The sequence below is a fragment of the Pyrgilauda ruficollis genome, unplaced genomic scaffold (genome assembly GCF_017590135.1).
Source record: "Pyrgilauda ruficollis isolate IOZ18807 unplaced genomic scaffold, ASM1759013v1 scaffold137, whole genome shotgun sequence".
Classification (NCBI taxonomy): domain Eukaryota; kingdom Metazoa; phylum Chordata; class Aves; order Passeriformes; family Passeridae; genus Pyrgilauda; species Pyrgilauda ruficollis.
The window spans coordinates 933,083-951,357 of NW_024512210.1; the positions used below are offsets into that span (position 1 = coordinate 933,083).

The window sequence follows — 18,275 nt, forward strand, 5'->3', positions numbered from 1 at the left end:
GTGAGCTGGATAATGACAGCGCTGGGATGGTGCACAGCAGTAAGGGGTGTCCATCCATAAATACAGTAGGAAGTTTTCGGCAGTGGTCTGACAGGAAAGTATACACGGAGTCAGATTTCAGAGCTGGAGCAGTGAATTGCAGTGAGTCACACAGAGAGCCTGAGTGCTGCCTTTGTTCCACTTGTGTCTGAACGTTGGAGGCGAAACAGCAGGCTCCAGTTTTTATTAACTTCTTATTTTCATAAGCATAAAACTCATGTGCACTGCACTTTTTTCTCACTTAAGTTCTTTCCACTGACTTTCAGAAAATGCTCTCATGGTAAGAACTCTTTCTTCTAAATTTTACTTTTTCTTTCCCCCCTACCATGTGTTTCTGTGTTACACTCTTTGGTCTCATTCTTCCCCCACCCTCCTTTTTTTTTGGCACACCTGCTCCAGGCATGCCTGGTGGACCTGGGACTTGTCGCTACTGCTCTTTGGCTTGTCAATCCATGCTGGTGCAGCAGCTCAGATCATAGAAGGTAAGGCTTCTCCAAATCATGTTTATAATTTGAGAGTAAGTGTGGATTTTAAGATTTGCTTTCCTAATATGGAAAGAGGCTCTGCCATTTCAGATCTTCATTTTATCTGCTTCTTACTGTTCATCATTTAATATAGGAAAGCTGCTGTGAGTTAGGAGCTTAAATTCCCATTCATTCTGAATGAGGATAAATAAATACATTGGTTCTCCAGCTCTAAGGCAGCCTGTCATGACAGCTTTCTCAATGTATCTTCAGAGTGCAATCGTTAACAGAAAGTACTTTAAGGAAATTCAGAATACTGTAAGTTTTACAATTCGGATAGATACATGTGTCACTGTGGGCACATCAGGAATGTGCCAGGGATGGTGTGAGTGCAAAGACAGATGTGATGCTCGTTCCAGTGCATAGAGATTTCTCCGGGTAAAAGCCTGGACAAATTGAGATTTTCTAATTACTTGAGTTAAATGTTTAGTTTTACCAGTCCAGTCTTCATGGACTTTCAGTGAAAAGTCTTTTTGTAATTTCAGATCATACGTTCTTGTAACACAGCCAAATTCCTCAGCATCACCGGAAGGCTTAGCCTTACATTTAACTAGTGAGAGACAACACTGATTTAAAAGTTTACATGTAATTTTGAGAAAAGAGAAAAAGTTTCACATACTACTTTGCCATTAGGAATGGTGATATTTACACCAAAAAGCTTTTTTAACTTTCTTGCAAAACTAGTTGGCATTTGTTATGTAAATGACCTCTAGATAACTGTGTGATAGGAGCATTAGAAAGTATTGATGGGAAGTACCACACATGAAGACTTTATTGTTATTCAATGGTTTTTGCCTTTCAATTGACACTCTCATAGATCACTGACACTTTAGCATCTAAAAGCCAAAGCCCCAGGTAGTTATTTCAGTAGAAGAAAAAGTCACGTATTAGTTATCAGTAAAAAATGCTGTAGGTACAGACGAGAAATATGTAATGCTGTACATGTAATTAATTAAGGAAACAAACAGAAACCAGCTCTTAGAATTAAGAAATGTATATCAAAATGGTGACTGATATATAATAAATTGTCTATCCACTGGAGGCAGATATGTTGCAACAGGTAAAAATGTTTTTCTTGAGCTGATGAATGACAGTGCATGAGACAGGTCTGGACAGGAGAGAACCAAATTTGGCACACACAAGTAAATAATCAGAAGATCATTAGAGCTGCAAGTAAAGTGACAAATCCTGCAAATATTTATTGGACACACAACTTCTTTTTTGGTGGATCTATGCTAGTTTCTCTTACCTGAATATCTGTTTTTTTAAAATCTCCTATCTGTGAAAGTCAGATCAGATGTCAGAAGTAGGAAAGATAATCACTATTGTTTCTGAAGAGTTTCTTTCAGTGCAGAATTTTACTGCTGCTGGAAGGACTCCTAACCTTACCATGAATGAAGATCAAGTGAGGTTATGGAAGTGTCCTAATATCACTGGAGACTTAGACACTGCTCTGGGAATATATTCCTTCATAATTGACTTGGCCTCATATTCCCTACTCACGTGTCTATTAACACAGAAGTTCCTGTTCCCAAATGTTTATTAATTTTTCACATATGATTTTTAACTGCTTGACATAATGGGGGTCTCATGCTTTCTATTACCCAGCACCTTTTCCTAACACTTGATTTAAATTATTTCATCTTCTGATATCAGGTGTTGAACGTCAGAGACAGGAATAATATTCCTTTCCTTCTGGTGCTGCAAATACATGACCAATAGAAATTCTACCTGTAATTGAAGGGAAGAGTTTCATACTTTAAATCTTTCAGTCTAACTATTGGAGAAATAACCTCATTTTCCTTTCTCACAGTTCCTTTCAGCAGTAGAGTGCACAGAAATAAACTGTGTATTTAAGATGAAAATGCTTGGAGACACAGAGTGATGAACTGGCCCTCTGCTATTCAGGTCTTTTGCTACTAAACATATGCTTTATCCAGTGTCCTTTTGGTCACTGTCTCCTTCTAGGTTACTGCTTTCCAGGATTCTCCAGCCCTGTGAATAATGCTGTACTGCTTTTCTGAGCCTAGCTCTACTCTATCTACCCATAGCACAGATGGGTATCTCTAAATTAATTTGAATGAAAAACTGTGAATGAGTAAGTGCAGTTTTAGAGGATTGGCGCATGTGCCTTCTGTTGTACCATTGTGCTGGCCACATGCAAGAAGGAAAAAAATACCTTAAGATGTTCTTGAGTTGGTTAAATAATGGCAAGAAAATTGTTCAGGGATTGAACTATTCACTGAGAGATGGGGAAGGGGTAAGTTATTTTTTACAAACCTGAAAACAAAGCAGTCACCCTCAGATTTTAGAAAAAATTGCCATCTTTGCCTTCACCATCTTTGTCTTCTTGTTTTCCCCAGGGGAGCACTGAATTGTGGAGCAGGGTTGAAGGTGCTGAATAAAACAAAAGCCTCAGCAGATGTCCAGCAGAGGGCTTGAGCTCTTTTATGACTTTGGGAGAGATACTAGAAAGATTAGTTAGAAATTTTTAATCTGTTTCCTATCAGGAACAATGTTTTGACCAAGTCTTGTTTCTCTTGAGGAAATTCTGTAGTTATGATTATTTCCTACATAGAAAAAGAGGGGGGGAAAGAATGATGGAAAGTTGTCATTCAGATGATAGTCTTTGAAATTGTTTGAGAACTTCTGGGCTGTAGTTTAACTTTGTAGTAAACTTGTGAGATGTTGGGTCTTTTAGTAGAAGTCTTGCTTTCATTTCCAAGTCCTAGAATTTCTGGTTACTGCTTTCATGGTAGAATAAAACAGCAAATAAAAAAAGAGAAAGTATCTAAAAATTATATTTGAAGCAATGAACTACTAGTTGTAAAACAAACATTTAAGAACTTCAAAATTCAGTTCCATGGTCTGTAAATTGATGGGATTTAGTCATTACTTCAACAAAACTTTTAAGAAATAATGTGACCTTGCTTCAGAGTGAAACTGAACAGGAGTTATGAAATCTCAGCGGTTTCTCTGAGTTAGAATGATGAATTTTACTACCTCTGTTGATAGTTTTTTGTCCATTTCACTGCAGCTAGGATAGCACATGTGCAAATAGATAAGGAATAAAATGCTGTCTTCCTCTTCACTCAAATGTAACGTTATTTGAGCCATGGGGAGCTTTTGCAGTTTTTCTCTTGTGTTCACAAAAATTTTGCAAATACAGTACCCTATTCTTCTTGGGTTTGTATAGGAGGACTGAAGATATGTTGGTGTCTTAATGAATTACTTAATCACTCCTCTTTTGTTCAATTGACATGCATCTATCTGTTCATAAAAGCATGGTCTGTCTTATTTATCTGGTACTGCCTTGCAGTGCATGTACTTCGCCCTTAATTATGCCTGACAATGTATCTTGATTTACACTAATTACCCTGGCTGCTCTTAACATGTTTTGCTTCTTCAACAACGAATTAAGTTAGTGAACTGCAGGTACTCAGAGCACAGTCTTGAACGTGCTGGCACCCAAACTGTGGAGAGAGGAGAGAGATAAAGTTAGAAAATCTCAATGCCAGCCCTGCTGAAGTTTGAGTGATAGACTCCTCCCTATGACTTGCTCTAGTTCTTGCAGAAGTGACAATTATTCTTCTAGGCTATCTAGGCAGTTAGCAGTGTTTCTCAGTTCTTTACAGTCAAATCAGTGCCTGCATTTTAAAAAGATATTTTAAAAATGTTTAAATGTGTGTGGTTCTGCAGTTTATGTTATGTTTATGAGCTCTAAAAGAAGCTTTACAAATTTCTCATTGACATCTGGGTTTTATTATTAGCCAAACTGAACAGCTCTTTCTTGGCCTAAATAACATGCTTAGCAATAGTTTATATAAAGTAAATATTTGTCTCTTTCATTGGCCCTCTGTACACAGAAAGGCTGTCATTAGGCTGTTGACATAAACTCTGCACTCCTGACCTGCTGAGTTTAATGGAGGAATTGTGAATTATTGACTTTCATTGGCTGATGATCAGCTGGTGTGATTCTTACAAGCAGAGAACCGGAACTTCTCTTCACAGTAAACTGACATCATGAGTGTAAACAAACTTGTCTATGCATCTAAATCTTGTTTCTACCAAGTAATTACTGTATGTGCCCTGAGTGTCAAATGTGTGCAATTACACGTGTGATGGGGATGGCTCAGTCTATTCTTTCCAAAGACAAGACACAATTACAGTGATAATAAAGCACAATCCTCCTTAAAGAGAACTCAGATGGCATTGCAATCCTCTTGTACTAGAATGCGCATTTGGACATCATCAAACTGCAGTTGAGTCTAAATTGAATGAGCCACTGTGATCCTTCAGGCACGTCTTCAAGCTGTTACCAGCTGTTGTGCATGTTTTTAATGTGGAGCTGAGCCTGATTTCATAGCTGAAAAAAGAGCCTTTCTATGCAGAACACAGTAATTTACAATAGAAAATCAGTTTGTTTCAGTTGGGGTCACCTCTTTCAGTAGCTGAAGAGACTGATAACACCAGTAGAACAAACCTGACTTAGAAAATTTGTTCCATTTTATCCCTTTTCTAAATGGATTCTTTTTCCATGTAATGCTCTCTACATGTTAATTCTCTTGGACAATAAACTGCATGCTTCCTAAGCAACTCTACCAGGCAACAGAAGACATTTTTTAGCTTTTTTTTGAGGCCTCAGAAGAGGAAACCAGCTGGGGTGGATATACTGTTATAATGACTGTCTTAATTTCCTCTCTGGAGGCGTCCTTGGGCACACTAGAAGTCTGGAGTAAGCAGTTGTTTCCATAATCTTGAATAGAACTCAAAGTCACATTTGTGCTTGCATTTGTCACTAGCACTTAGATTTGAAGGATCATTCCAATAAACGAGCATCACAAGGAAAGATCTGACTACATTACTTATGTTTGGTATATTCAAAGGTTTCCAAAGAACATGTTTCTTATTCTAACATGTTAATTATGAGATCAAATGCTTCTTTTGGAGGATGTCTGTCCCTTTGGTTGTGATTTCCTCCCCTTTCCTTCACTGTGTTAGCCATGGATCAGTTTGGTTTTTCTTGTAGCGGTGTCTCATATTTGACCAAATTCATACAGTACGTTTCCCAATTTATGCAAGCGTGCCATGGCTAGAAAGACAGTAAATTTTACAGTTCAGTGAAATCTGATTGCTTTATTTAGGCTGTCATTAATGTCATTAACTATTTAAGAGAGTATGTCTATTTATCATCATTAATTTTAAGTCCTCAAACAATCTTTTCCCATTTGGCCAACCTGCACAATTACAGCAGGTTCATAAAGCAACAAAATCAAACAGCAATTTAGACTGTGGTTAATTCTCTTAATGAAACATTCCCATCTCTAGCAGCTCCTACTCTCAAACCTAAAAATTCATAAATGTTGCAGAGAGTCAAATGCAGGTAGCATTCTCCCAAAGAATGAATAAAATGAGCAAACCTCATTTGCATATGAGTAGCGTGAAATCACAGATGTATTATTCAGGATACTTTCTGGTCAGAAAACCTTGGAAAAAGCAACTGCCAGAGCTAAATGTGTCTCAAAAAGCAATTGCAGTGTTTTAAATCATTTGTGGCTACCTTACAGCCCAGTCTGAGAAGAACTGGGGTCTGTACCAAGTTTTCCTGAAGGGTTCTGAAAAGAACCAGGGTTTTCTGGAAGCACTCAAATGTGTTTTATTCAAAACATTAAATTACTGGAAGCATAAATCTGGTAACAGTGATTCAGCAATGAGATTTGAATATCAACTGCCCCATCACTCATGGTCTTTTGCTTTACCTTCAGTAGAGAAGACAAAATACTAACAAGTAAGGGCTTCAGCCAGTTCATTCTATATTTGGGAACCTCTTGGGTCTTATCATCCTGGGTCTACCTCCTCTGCTGCCACTGAATCCACTTCTTGCTGTGAAGAGTTACTGCAGTAACTTATAACTGCTCAGGTAGCATTAACTTTCACTCCTATTTGTGATATATCTTGCTCTGAACTGTGAAATCAGAGTTCCATACATAGTCATGATGTCTGGCTCTGCTTCTTTGGAAAGCAGAATATAGATTTTATTTTCTCTGTACTTTTTTGGTGGTCGGTGACCAAGAGGGCATGATAGCATTTGTCATTACTCATTGCATTTTATAATCACTGCCCTTTTTTTAGAAATGACACACATAACCTAACTCAAGGAGAACAGAACCCACCTAGAAGTAATTTTATATTTTGTGCTGCCTGCTAAAGAGTAAGCTGATGACTCTTGAGAGAAAAGAATAGTGCTCCAAGACATGCTTCAAAATTTCCTATAAGCTGGGGATATTTTGAGTAGCTTGTAACTGGGGTTTGCTGAAAAACAGTTACAGAACATAAACCTGTGTGACATCGAAGCTCTGATTCATCTCTGGTGATATTTCATATAAGTACACTCAAACAGTAAAATTAAACATATGAGAGTTGCAAACAGGGTCAGGTAGCATGGCAAAAATATAGAGACACAGTCTGAGAGCATGGGAATGAGCTCAGGAAAGTCAAAACCCAGTTGGAATTAAATTTAGCAACGGAAGAGAAGTGCAACAAGAAAGGATTTTACAGGTATACCAGCAGAAAAAAAAATTATTAAGAGAAAATGTGGATCTGCTGCAAAATTAAATGGGGTGATGAATCTGGTGATGGGGCATGGAAACAACCCAGGTACTCAACACCTTCTTTGCCTCACTTTTTACCAGTAAGATTTCCCTCCAGAAAACTGAGACTCTGAGCCCACTGGGAAAGTATGAAGGCATGAATTCAAGTCCTCCATTGAGGCAGACTGAGAGAAGGGACATTGAAGTCAGTTGGATATCTGCAAGTTTACAGGACCTCATGAGACACATCCATGAGGGCTCATCAAACTGGCTGATATCATTGAAACAGAACTTTGGAATACAATCTTTGAAAGACTGTGGTGATCAGAAGATCCTATGAACGGGGAAAAATCCAGTGTCACTCCTATTTTCAACAAGAGCAAGGAGCAGGACCTGGGGATCTGCAGGCTGAGCAGCTGACCTCAGTTCCTGGGAAGGCATGGGAGCACATTACTGTGGAAGACATTCTACTAAGAACAAGGTGATTAGGAGTAGTCAGCAGAAAAGTGGGAAAGGGAAAATCTTGCCCGGGAATCTCATAGCCTTAAGCAATGAAATGACCAGCACAGTGTGTGAGGAAAAGACAGCTCGTATTTGTGTAAGACTTTCAGCACTGTCTCCTGTAACATCCACGTAGATAAACTCTTGAAGTAAGGATGAGATGAGTGAGCAGTGATGCATATTGACAACAGTCTGACATGTGCTTGAAGGGGCGTAATCAGTGGTGTGAAGTGCAGTTACTGCGTGCCAGTTACCACTCCATCAGTGCACTACTTTGTGGCGCATACTGAGCCCAACACTCCTTACCATCTTCATTCACAACATAAATTGTGTGATAGATTGAACCCTGAACATCTCAGGTAGAATCTAGTCCCATAATCAAGAGCAATCCCTTCAAAAATTTTACAACTTGAGTGTTGTGGCTATCGGAACCCGGGCTAACTCTTAGAACTCCAGCGCAACGCCAGGAGTGGGGAACTCCCTCAGTATGGGGATTAACTGAGGCAGAACATTCAGAGCCACTTGCTCTAAAGTGCCAGACACAAGCCATGACAGGGACCAGGCAGAGAAGAACAGAGGAGGTTCTCTGTCTTGATGTGCCACAAGGAAACACTTATTCCACATAAACAGATGAGACACAAAGAGCCCCAGGCACTCCAGCGCAAGGGGTATTTGTACAAATATGAACAGGGCACGGATACAAACAACTAACCAACAGGGAATCCTCAGGGGAGGGGTGAGGGGATTACATCCAGTGTCTGGGGCCAATTGGGGTAGGAGGGTGGAGAGGATGGGTCACATGGGCCAATGGGGCTTTGGGGAGTAGGAGAATTCCAAAGCGGTGTTGCAGACAGGGATTGGCTCAAGGTTTAAGTGGCAGAGAAGGTTTGGGAATCAAGGGCTGGGTTGCCTTGATAGGCAGGGAAAGATCTGGAACAAGGGGTGGGGAATGGCATGAGGGACAGCTTTGAGGGAGGGTAAACCAACTTGGGGAGAATATGGGGGTACAACAGCATGAACCACTTAACAAGGAATCAGTAAAATAAATTTGAACTGCAACACTTGAGCTGCGAGCCATGCCCATTTGAAAAACAGGCAACTAGAAAGAGCAGATCTGTTTGGGGTTGGAAAAGAACTGTATAGCTTTTCTACATTTATTATTTTCTGCTCTTTGACAGTACCAAAGAAACCAGATGACAATATGTATCAAGCCCTTTTTTCCCCATCATTATGCATATGCACTGTATCATGGCATGTTTGATGTCTTAATTTGTTAACTAACAGCTGTCAAGCACACACTGCAGGTACAACATTTCTTGAATTATATTAATTTAGAATTGTTGCTGCTTCTCCCTGTGTTTCTTTCTGTCCCAAAGAAGGTGTCTGTCTCAGCGCTATTGTGTTGCACGGGAAGGTAAATCTTCAGGTGTAAAAAAGTTGTGGATAGTTGAAACAAATGTGCTGGTAGCCTCAGTAATTATTAGGCATTAATGTGTACATGGTGGTCTACAAAGCAAACTGTGGAGAGAATGATGCAAAACCTAAGGCTTTTCTAGGAATCCTCTCATTTTTGGAATTCCTAACACCAAAATATCCATTGGTTAGGAATCCTTCTTGCCAGTGCTTTGGCTGCCTCACAGAGGGAGGTGTGAGGGAGCAGTGTCTCCCCACAGTAAAGATTTTTACTTTTGCCATCCTGCTTTGGTTAGCTATGGACCAACTTAATATACTGCGTCACTTCTGTGAATGTGATGCTTTTTTATTCTCAGAGGGCCAAAGTCTTAGCTTTTCTTAGTCTTCAACTTTCCAAAGGCTGTTCCAGTTCCATCTGTTTCAACACTCTGCCAAACCAGCACAGCTTTTGACTCGGTAAGGCGGAACCACTCATCTGTAATGAATGCTCCACAGTAGTGCTGCCACTTTGTGGTGCTTGTGGGTGTGGGTATACATGACTCGAACCCTTTCATGCTTTTCACAGTAAAAAACAAGGAAACATTTCATCCTGTTCAGGCTGGCCATGAATGTGGTTTAACCCACATGGTTTGATTTTTTTTTTTTAGTTTCTGTCTTTAGTTCCTTTCACATGCGATTACAGGAAAGGTATAAAACACATACTAGTTTTGAAAGTTGTCTCAGCTGAAAAAATCTGGCTCTTGATCAAAATAACCTATTAGTTATTGTAGTGGAATGGTATTAATGTAAACACACTTACCTGAAAGAGTTTTAGTTTTCAGTGTTCTATAACGTGTGTCATATTAGTGTATAGCTCCATTTGTTTTTACCAAACAGTACTTGACTGAACTCAAAGTCCTGCTTGAGGTGGCCCTATATTATAATCAAGGCTTTGATTCTACATGCATTTTTGTTGGTTTATTTGTATGTTGGGTTTTCAGGGTGTTTTGGGGGTGTATGCTTTTTTTCTGATGCACTTAAAGTGAAACTTAAATCTATCACGAGATGCAAATCTGACAAATGAATACCACATGGCAACATCCTGATCCAGAGATATGATGAGTTGGGGAGTGGGGGCGGTGTTCAGTGCAAGTGTAAACATTCATAAAATTTCAAGGATGCTTTTTCAGTGGAAAAATGAACAAACCACTGGTGACCTGAAGTATTGTATCTCCTTTTTTACACTTCTCTTACAGAATTTCAAAAGACAGGATGGAATTGTGGCAACTCTGTTACTGCTTTGCCCACGTGAGCTTTGACTTGTTCAACAAAGAAGTTTTCATTAAAAAAAAAGGAAGTGGGGATAAAACTGCTGCTCCATTTAGGAGTTAACGCAGACACTCCCAAGTATATACAGTATGAATGTTAAATTAATACTTGCTTACAAGCCCTCTGATGCACTGAAGCTACTCATATCTTAAGTGTCCTATTCCAAGACATATTGTTTACAGAAACATTGCAAAATTTCCATAAAGAGCATTGAAAAGAAGCTACTGTTCATTTAGCTGCTGTACAGTCAGCCAAACAATAGTAAATACAAGATTTGGTACAAATGCCTGAAACAACTACGGGGAAAGCAAGACCATCTGCATGAATACCTTGTCTTGTCCTCTGTTCTGTGTGTAATGACGATACACCGAAGTATTTTGGAAATATTAACTATCTCGGTGTGTGTGATATGTTTATCTGATATGAACAAAAGGTTTTCCTGTGTCTGAATACTTAGCTCTGTTGTGTTTTCTTCATGGATGAATTTCTAAACCTAAACAAACAATGCAGACTGAAATCATGAAGGAAAATTCGTGTGGAACAGTCTGTTAGAATGACACCATCATCAAAATGGTTGACAGGTGGTGTTTATTTCCTTACTGAGGAGGCTGTGACAACTGTGTACCTCCAACTTCTTTCAGCCTTTCCATTTTTGATTCACAGTATGTAGAAGGAGCAAACTTTGCATTTTGAAACCATAAGAGGCAGGGAGACACTCAGTACTTGTCTCCACATCCTCTTGCATCTGCACAAGGATCGGAGAGGAACTTGGTCATAATGCCTTTATCTGTCCTGAAGTGGAAGTGGATCAGTTTTACAGGCTTCAGATGGTTCTCTGCCTCTGTAATGGACATGAAACAAAGAGTTCTCAACTGCCAGTTTACTTAAAATACATCTCAGAAGTTGTAGGGAAAGCATAAAGATTGAGGGTTCACATTCATGTTACCTGTGGGTTTCCCAAACTGAGCCTGTCTTGCTGCAATTTAGAAACTTAAGGCATTCTTCATCTCAAGATGAAGCTTCTTGTTAAGCAGCTAAAATAGCCTCTTATTTTTGACAGCCTCTCTCTCTCTCACTTTATTGGTATATCACCATTTTGTCAGCTGCTCCTGTTCAGTATTCTATTATTGTTGACTTGTAGATCCTAGTTGTTGTCTTTCTTAGGAACTTCAGCCACCCTGTACCTCAAGAAGTTTCCACTCTTGGGCAAGGTGATGATGTGGTCCTCATCATCGCTGTTTGAATGGTGGGAGAGACAAAAGAGGCAGACTCTTCTTAGAGAGTAAAACAGGGCAAGAAGAAAGTAATAAGTAGCAGCCAAAAGATGCCACAAAGGAAATTTTGATTGAAAAAATGGGGAAAAAAATCCTCACCATGGCAGCAGTTAAGTTCTGGAAGAAGTTGGTGAGAGGGTTTGTGGAATCTCCTTTCTTACAAGTATTTCGAAACTTGACTAGATAGGGTTCTTGACAACACTATTCTTCAGGATAGCCCTGCACTAAGCAGCACATTGGATTAGATGACTTTTGCAGGGCTCTTGCAAACTACTTTTTCCTGTGATTTTTAAAAAGGGAACTTAAAATTGGGTTTTGCATGGTTATTTTGTTTCTGAGCCTCATTCTCAGTGATATGATCAGAGAAAAGGGCAATCAAAGATGAGGAAAGTGAATATAGTTAATACTAAAAGACGTGGATTGTGCTTGGCTGTCTTAATCCCTTGCTGTTTGTGAGCCTTGTTAGAACAATCAGAGACCTGATAGGCTGTTAATACTTATACCCAATAACCATATGGAATCAAATTAGCCTTTTCCACTTTATATGCTTGTCTGAAGATAGGTCAAAGGATATACCTTTTTCATTATCCATTTTTCACTTTCTTCCTTTTTCCCTTTTCCCCTTTTCTCTTTTCCCCTTTCTCCATTTGACTCTTTCTCCATTTTTATTTCTCCATTTGACTCTTTCTCCTCCCTTTCAATTTCCACTTCTGTTTCTCATTTTGTTTTGTTTTGAAGTTCTGTAGAATGCTTTTGGGAAAATAATCTTGGAGGAAAACACAGGAATATGTTACTGTAACCATATGATTTCTCATCTTTCCTCATGGTCCTGCTGATCGTGAGGCTCTTTAAACAATGCTCTTGTCCTCCCTTTCCAAGAGAGTAGAGGTGAAAGATTTCTGAAATTTATATGCCTTCTTGCTCTCTGGCCTTTCAGGGACTCATGGTCAGGCAGGCTACACTGACCACGAACTCTGGGGTCCATCCTTCTCTGCAGCTGTTTGCACTCAGTATCAGAAGGATCCTGTCACAGTGACTTCAGTCACAGACTTCAGCTGTTTGGGACAGAGGCAGACTGTACCTCTGCATTAACACAAGCAAACCTGTTATTATCGTGACTGTGATGGCATTTCCTCCTGAATTATTGTCCTTCTACTAATGCACTAGATAAACTCTCAATATAAAAAGGGAAGTCTCTGAGTTCAAGAAATACTTCTCAAACCAAAACAGACCTGAGCATGGACACGTGTCTAAAGACAGAAAAGCAGAAAATGAAAAGCTGTCACATTAACTATATTACTAGCAAGACCAATATAGTACATAAGACCAATTGCATTTTTTTTAATGTCCTGTTTACACATATTTTCATTTTTGCAATATGGAAGAGTATGGAGGAGAATTTCCCCTCTGTCTAACTCCAGGACCTAATATGTTACCTGGAGTTAGTTTTTTTAAACTGTCCTATTCTATCTAATAGGCTTGCCTCGAATTTAAAAAAAAAAAAAAAAAAAAAAAAAAAAAAAATCAGACCCAGAAGACTGTCTTAAATGGGCTGGAGTCTTAAAATATCAGTGACTCTGTGAGCTAAGTTGTGATTTATTGTTCTTGTTCTGTGTTATTCCTGCTATATGCACATCATAGAAAATAGCATTCTAGTTTAGGGTAGTCACTGAACATTATGAAGGGTTTCTACCCACAATATTAATGGGTATTTTAAACTTAAAACCAACAATGAGTCCTTGCTTAAACTGGTGTTTTATTTAGCTCTTAAAAGCTAATCTCAGCCCTGTAGGATCAAGGCTTGAATAAACAAAAAAGAGTATGCTGCAAGATCAAGAAAGCAAACACATTCTTCCCTTAGAGGCCAAAATTCATAAAATGCAGTAAAACCTCACTCAGTTGTGCTATCATTGTCTATACTGCTTTCTCCTAACTTTAACTCAGAAACAAATACATCTGTTCTTCTCTAACTGGAAATCATTCTGCTGGAAGAGACTTGGGTCTGGATTAGTTGTGATCACTAATCCACTAATCACTAGTAATTAGAATCACTAATAAATTCTTAGTGTATTTTTCATTATATAAAGTTTTACAGACATTTCACCTTACAAAGAATTAGTTGGCTGAATTCTGTCTTTGAAGAGTACAAATTACTGTACTTAAAAATTCTTTGTATCTTCTTATTAATCGGATTACACATTATGTGTTTCTCTAGATACAAAAAAGTTTTGGCACTCTATTACATGAATATATTTTTTCATTCATAGTTTTTCTTCATTTTGAAGCCATGTCATGAATATATTTATGCTCTAAATACATAATTGGGAGAATGTTACTGTAGTTTTCATTTTCTTGATAGCAGGTGTAGACTGTCAGAGAGCACCAAAGGCAGGCTGCTCTGCAGTGGTCAGGGAGCAGGAAGCCAAACCTCTGAGCAAGTGACCTCACCAGCAAGGACATGGTTCCACAGAAAGAAAGCAAAATTATCAGAGTATGTTTGTTGATGGCAGCCAAGTTCAGCTAAGAGTCTGTATCATTGCACAAGTCCACAGTGATGAGGAAGCCAGAAAGTCAAGCCAGGAATACAAGTTTTTGGGTAAGGCTGTGGGTCTGAGTCAGCAGGACTCATGGCTGGCTGGACATGGACTAGCCAGCTGCAACATAACACAGGCACGGACCAAAGGCAAGATCCTCAGTTTAAAGGCAACTGCCAAAAGAAGGAGTGAGGGAAAGCCCTGCTGTGTCTTCTTCAAAACCTACACTGTCACAGAGCAATGAAGTTTCTGCCTCTGCTCTGGAGGTGAACCTCTTTGTTACTGAGTTGTCTTCAGATTTTAACATGTAGAGGAGAGCACTGTCTTAGTTTCCTGTCTGGACACAGAATAAAAAAGGTCCTCCTGGCTTTTACTGTAGCTGAAGTGATTATGTACTGGATGGTGTCTAAAATTGTCTCAGAGAGAATGGTAGTTACACTGCACAATCTTCTGATCCAGACTGTCACTTCAGGGTGTTGCCTTAGTATTAATCTGTGCCTATTATGTGCCTTTGTCGCAGAGAAGCAATGGTACCAGCAGCAATCCTTGTCAGATGGAAATGGCAGAAGGGTGTTAGAAGGGTGGCAGAAGGGCATCTAAGCCCTAACAAATGATACTATGAGATATTCCTGAAGCATTTTGAACTTTGTACTGCTGGAACTTTGTCTCACCTGGGTATGGAGGGAGGTTTGAAAGGGTTTGTGGTGCAGGACAAAGCCCCACAGTAGCACAGACATTGTATGATTTGGAGATTGAAAAGCTTAGAGATGTCACTATGCAAAACGCCCTCTTTCACAGCCAGAAGTTACTCTGTCACTGATGATGATGATGATGATGATGATGATGATGATGATGGTGATGATCATGATGATGATGGTGGTGATGATATGAAATCTTTCTCGGTCTTGGGATTCCCTGCTCCATCATACTTTTACAGAACTATTTATGCTTACACACTGAGAAAAAATATGCCTATTTGCCAAAGCAGAGAACCAGATATTTTCCAAATTTGCAATGCCATTTTAACTATTAAAATTAGTAATTAATGTGGTAACTAATATAATAACTTCCAACAAGAAAAACTAGAGAGACCTGTGTGCAGCTCATAATGATTTTGGGGTACCATAGCTTACCCTTAGATGCATGGTATTTTGTCCAGAGAAAACCATGTTGCCTTCTTATTAACAATAATTTGGTTTTAGTTTTGCTGCCTTGCATCTGTTGTTTTAATATGGCCAACAGTAGAAATTTGAGAGATGCAATGGCATGTGCTCCTTGAGAACCTCCTTTCTAGGCAGACAAGAAAAATAAAGGTGGTTTTGAAATTCTCTTTACTCTGTCTGACAAAACCCAGTGGCCTTGTGGCAACTGCAAAACCTGATGTGTTTCAGACATCAGTTTTGTCTGTGTTCATGATGTCTTTTTTTTTATGCTAAGGGTACTGACCAAATCCATTGTAACTGTCATTTATTAAACTTTACATTAGGAATAGCATATGGGAATGGAGTCATGGTTCGTAGAGAAATTGCTATTTATAACAGCTTCCAGCTTTCTCTTTCTCTATATTAAAGCATTTCATGCTACAGCCCACTGTTCAAACATATAGTCCTGTGTATGTAGAACATTGACACTTTGAAGTCTGGATCATTTCAAAACAAACTGTCTTCTGCTTTGTGAACTCAGTATTGTTACTGGCTTCTTTTTCCCCTGATTGTTTTGAATTTCAGCCAAGTGAAGGCAGTTTTGCAGTAGTTGAATGTGGCTCTTCTTCAGAAAAGTTGATTGCAATGTGTTGTATAGAGAAAGTAATTTTATTTTCTTAAGCATTTCTGTAAAACCTCTGACCCCTGGCCATAAACCAGCACATTTGTGAGGGGAGGTGCTCCATGCACCCAGAGTGAAGATACACAATTGTGACACAGAGGGCAACTGTTGATCTACAGAGATTAATGAGGGAAAACTGCCTTTGGATATCTGTCAACTTCTAAAAATTTTTGGTTGTAGCAGATGGTCTGGGGTTACTACTAAAGGAAATGAACATTAATTTGGATAAACTAGATGCTAAAATTCATGCAAGAACATGAATTTTTAAGGACTTTTTTTAAAACAAAGAACAGCTCTTGTTCCTCCAGGAACAAGCTGACCAGTAAAAAGATGTAAGGATTCTGCAAGATTTGAAAGATTAACTTTCCCAGTGCACAGTGTATTCCATAATTACTCATTTACTTGTGCTCTGACTTGGGCACCAGCCACCACTGAAGACTGATGCGAACAGACATCTTACGAGGTAGCAAGAGAGTGCCTTCTTTGCTGCTGACAGAGTATGGCTCACGTTGTGCAGAAAAACAGCTGGCACCTGCTGAGGCTGGGCTAAGGATTTTATTTACGTCTTTTACTTCCACTGTAGTCCAAATTTGGTCCAATTGCTGCTGGATATATCCTTGCTGCTGGATATATCCTACATTTGAAACTGTGCCAAGGCCAAGGGAAACCTGCTATGATTAAACATAATAATTGGTTTTAACTTGTACCTTTGCCTTCCTTAAAAAGGTTTGTGCTTTCCCCACTTAAAGGTTTCACTACAGAAGGACTGCAGAAGTGAGACTAAGCTGCAGAATCTTCTTTCTATAGATTTAGCTCTAGATAAAGTCAACATTTGCTTTTCCTAGGCATTTCTGATACTCTTAAAAATGACAATAGCAATAATAATTTGTGTTTCTTTTTATTGTAAAGTGAAATGTTGACATTTTCTCAACAATTTTCCCCCACATATTCTGTAAGATATGAAATGTTACTAACCCTTGGAAATGTGTTCCATCATCTCCCAGTTCATTTGTGGTTCCAGAGTCCAACTCCTAACTCTGTGTCAGCCACAAAATGGGGATTTCTGTATTATGGAACTGTCCTGAAGCCTTGAACTTGAGATATACTTGTGAATTGCAGAAGTCAGTTACAATTTTATGCTTGACTTTACATAGCATGCCAGGCCCATCTAAAGAAGCACAATTGTATTTTGGCAGAAGTTCATTGGCACTCACATGTTTTCTAAAAATCTTTAATCAGTAGGCTTTTTAAAAAACTCACTTTGTTATGAAAATCCTCCTCAGAACAATTAGGAAAAAGAAATCAGACCTATGGACCTCAATAACAGGAGTAGTCTATATGGTATTTACTGTGGAAAATGAAAATTCAGGCTAGCTGGATGCTGAAATGAATACAAAAGCAATGGAAAACTGGAGCCAGAGGGGTTGAAATCTTTGCTGTTTTCTGCAAGCTTGGATCCTAAACTGGCACACAGTGTGATAAAGCCAAAGTAGCATCATGAAGACCCAGCACTGCCTTGAAAACAGAAACTGCCAGAGAATAGAGTAAGGGCAGATGAGATTTACTGAATGCTGCCAATTTTCTTTCCAGCTTTGCCAATTAGTGACTGCGATGTGATCAAACTGTTGCAATCTGTGACTAATGACTGGTTCGGTCATTCTATGTTGGAGATGGAAATGTTCAGTAGACACTGGAATGGTGTTGACCAAATTTGTGTCAAGACACTTTGGAAGATGGCTTCATTGCACAACAATTAGTGGTTGCCCAGCATAATTATGAGCTCTTTATAAAAATTGCAATTAATTCCATGGATGAATATGGATTCCCTGCTGTATTGAACACATAAAAATTTTTGAACAGAGGCAACTTTTTTTTTTAATGAGTGGGAATCTTATGAATGTTAAGAATCAAAAGGATTTTCATAAAAGATATAAATCAGAGAAAGCATTTTCAACCATCTATATGGAGAGATTGTGAATTTTTTGCTAAATTTTGTTTTCAGAAGTTCTGATAAAAGTTTGAGCCTTGAGGAACAAAGGATAAAAAATTGTCTTAAATGAAAAATTTTATAAATATTAGAGAAGAATTTTATTTGATCAGTCTTGAATTTTTCTATTTCTATAATCTGCAATGAAAAATGACCTCATGAAATTTGTCAAGTAACTGATTCTTTGTTTTATTAATAATAAGCATAAAGATAACAAAAAGTCTGTAAGATGTCATTATCTGTCTCCCTTAGCTGACTTATATGGGAAGTGTGAAATAACT

At 38.7% G+C, this 18,275-nt stretch overlaps 1 protein-coding gene across 2 annotated transcripts in view; it reads left to right on the top strand.

Moving 5' to 3' along the window:
- Positions 1-202: 202 nt before the first annotated feature.
- LOC121349269 (collagen alpha-1(XV) chain-like) overlaps positions 203-18,275 on the top strand; it is a 118,314-nt gene continuing 100,241 nt past the window's right edge. For both annotated transcript variants that reach the window (XM_041459519.1, XM_041459520.1), the window contains exons 1-2: positions 203-319; positions 439-521. In XM_041459519.1, coding sequence (XP_041315453.1) covers positions 309-319; positions 439-521 — 94 coding nt within the window. In that variant the 5' untranslated portion in view covers positions 203-308. The remainder of the gene's footprint in view (positions 320-438; positions 522-18,275) is intronic.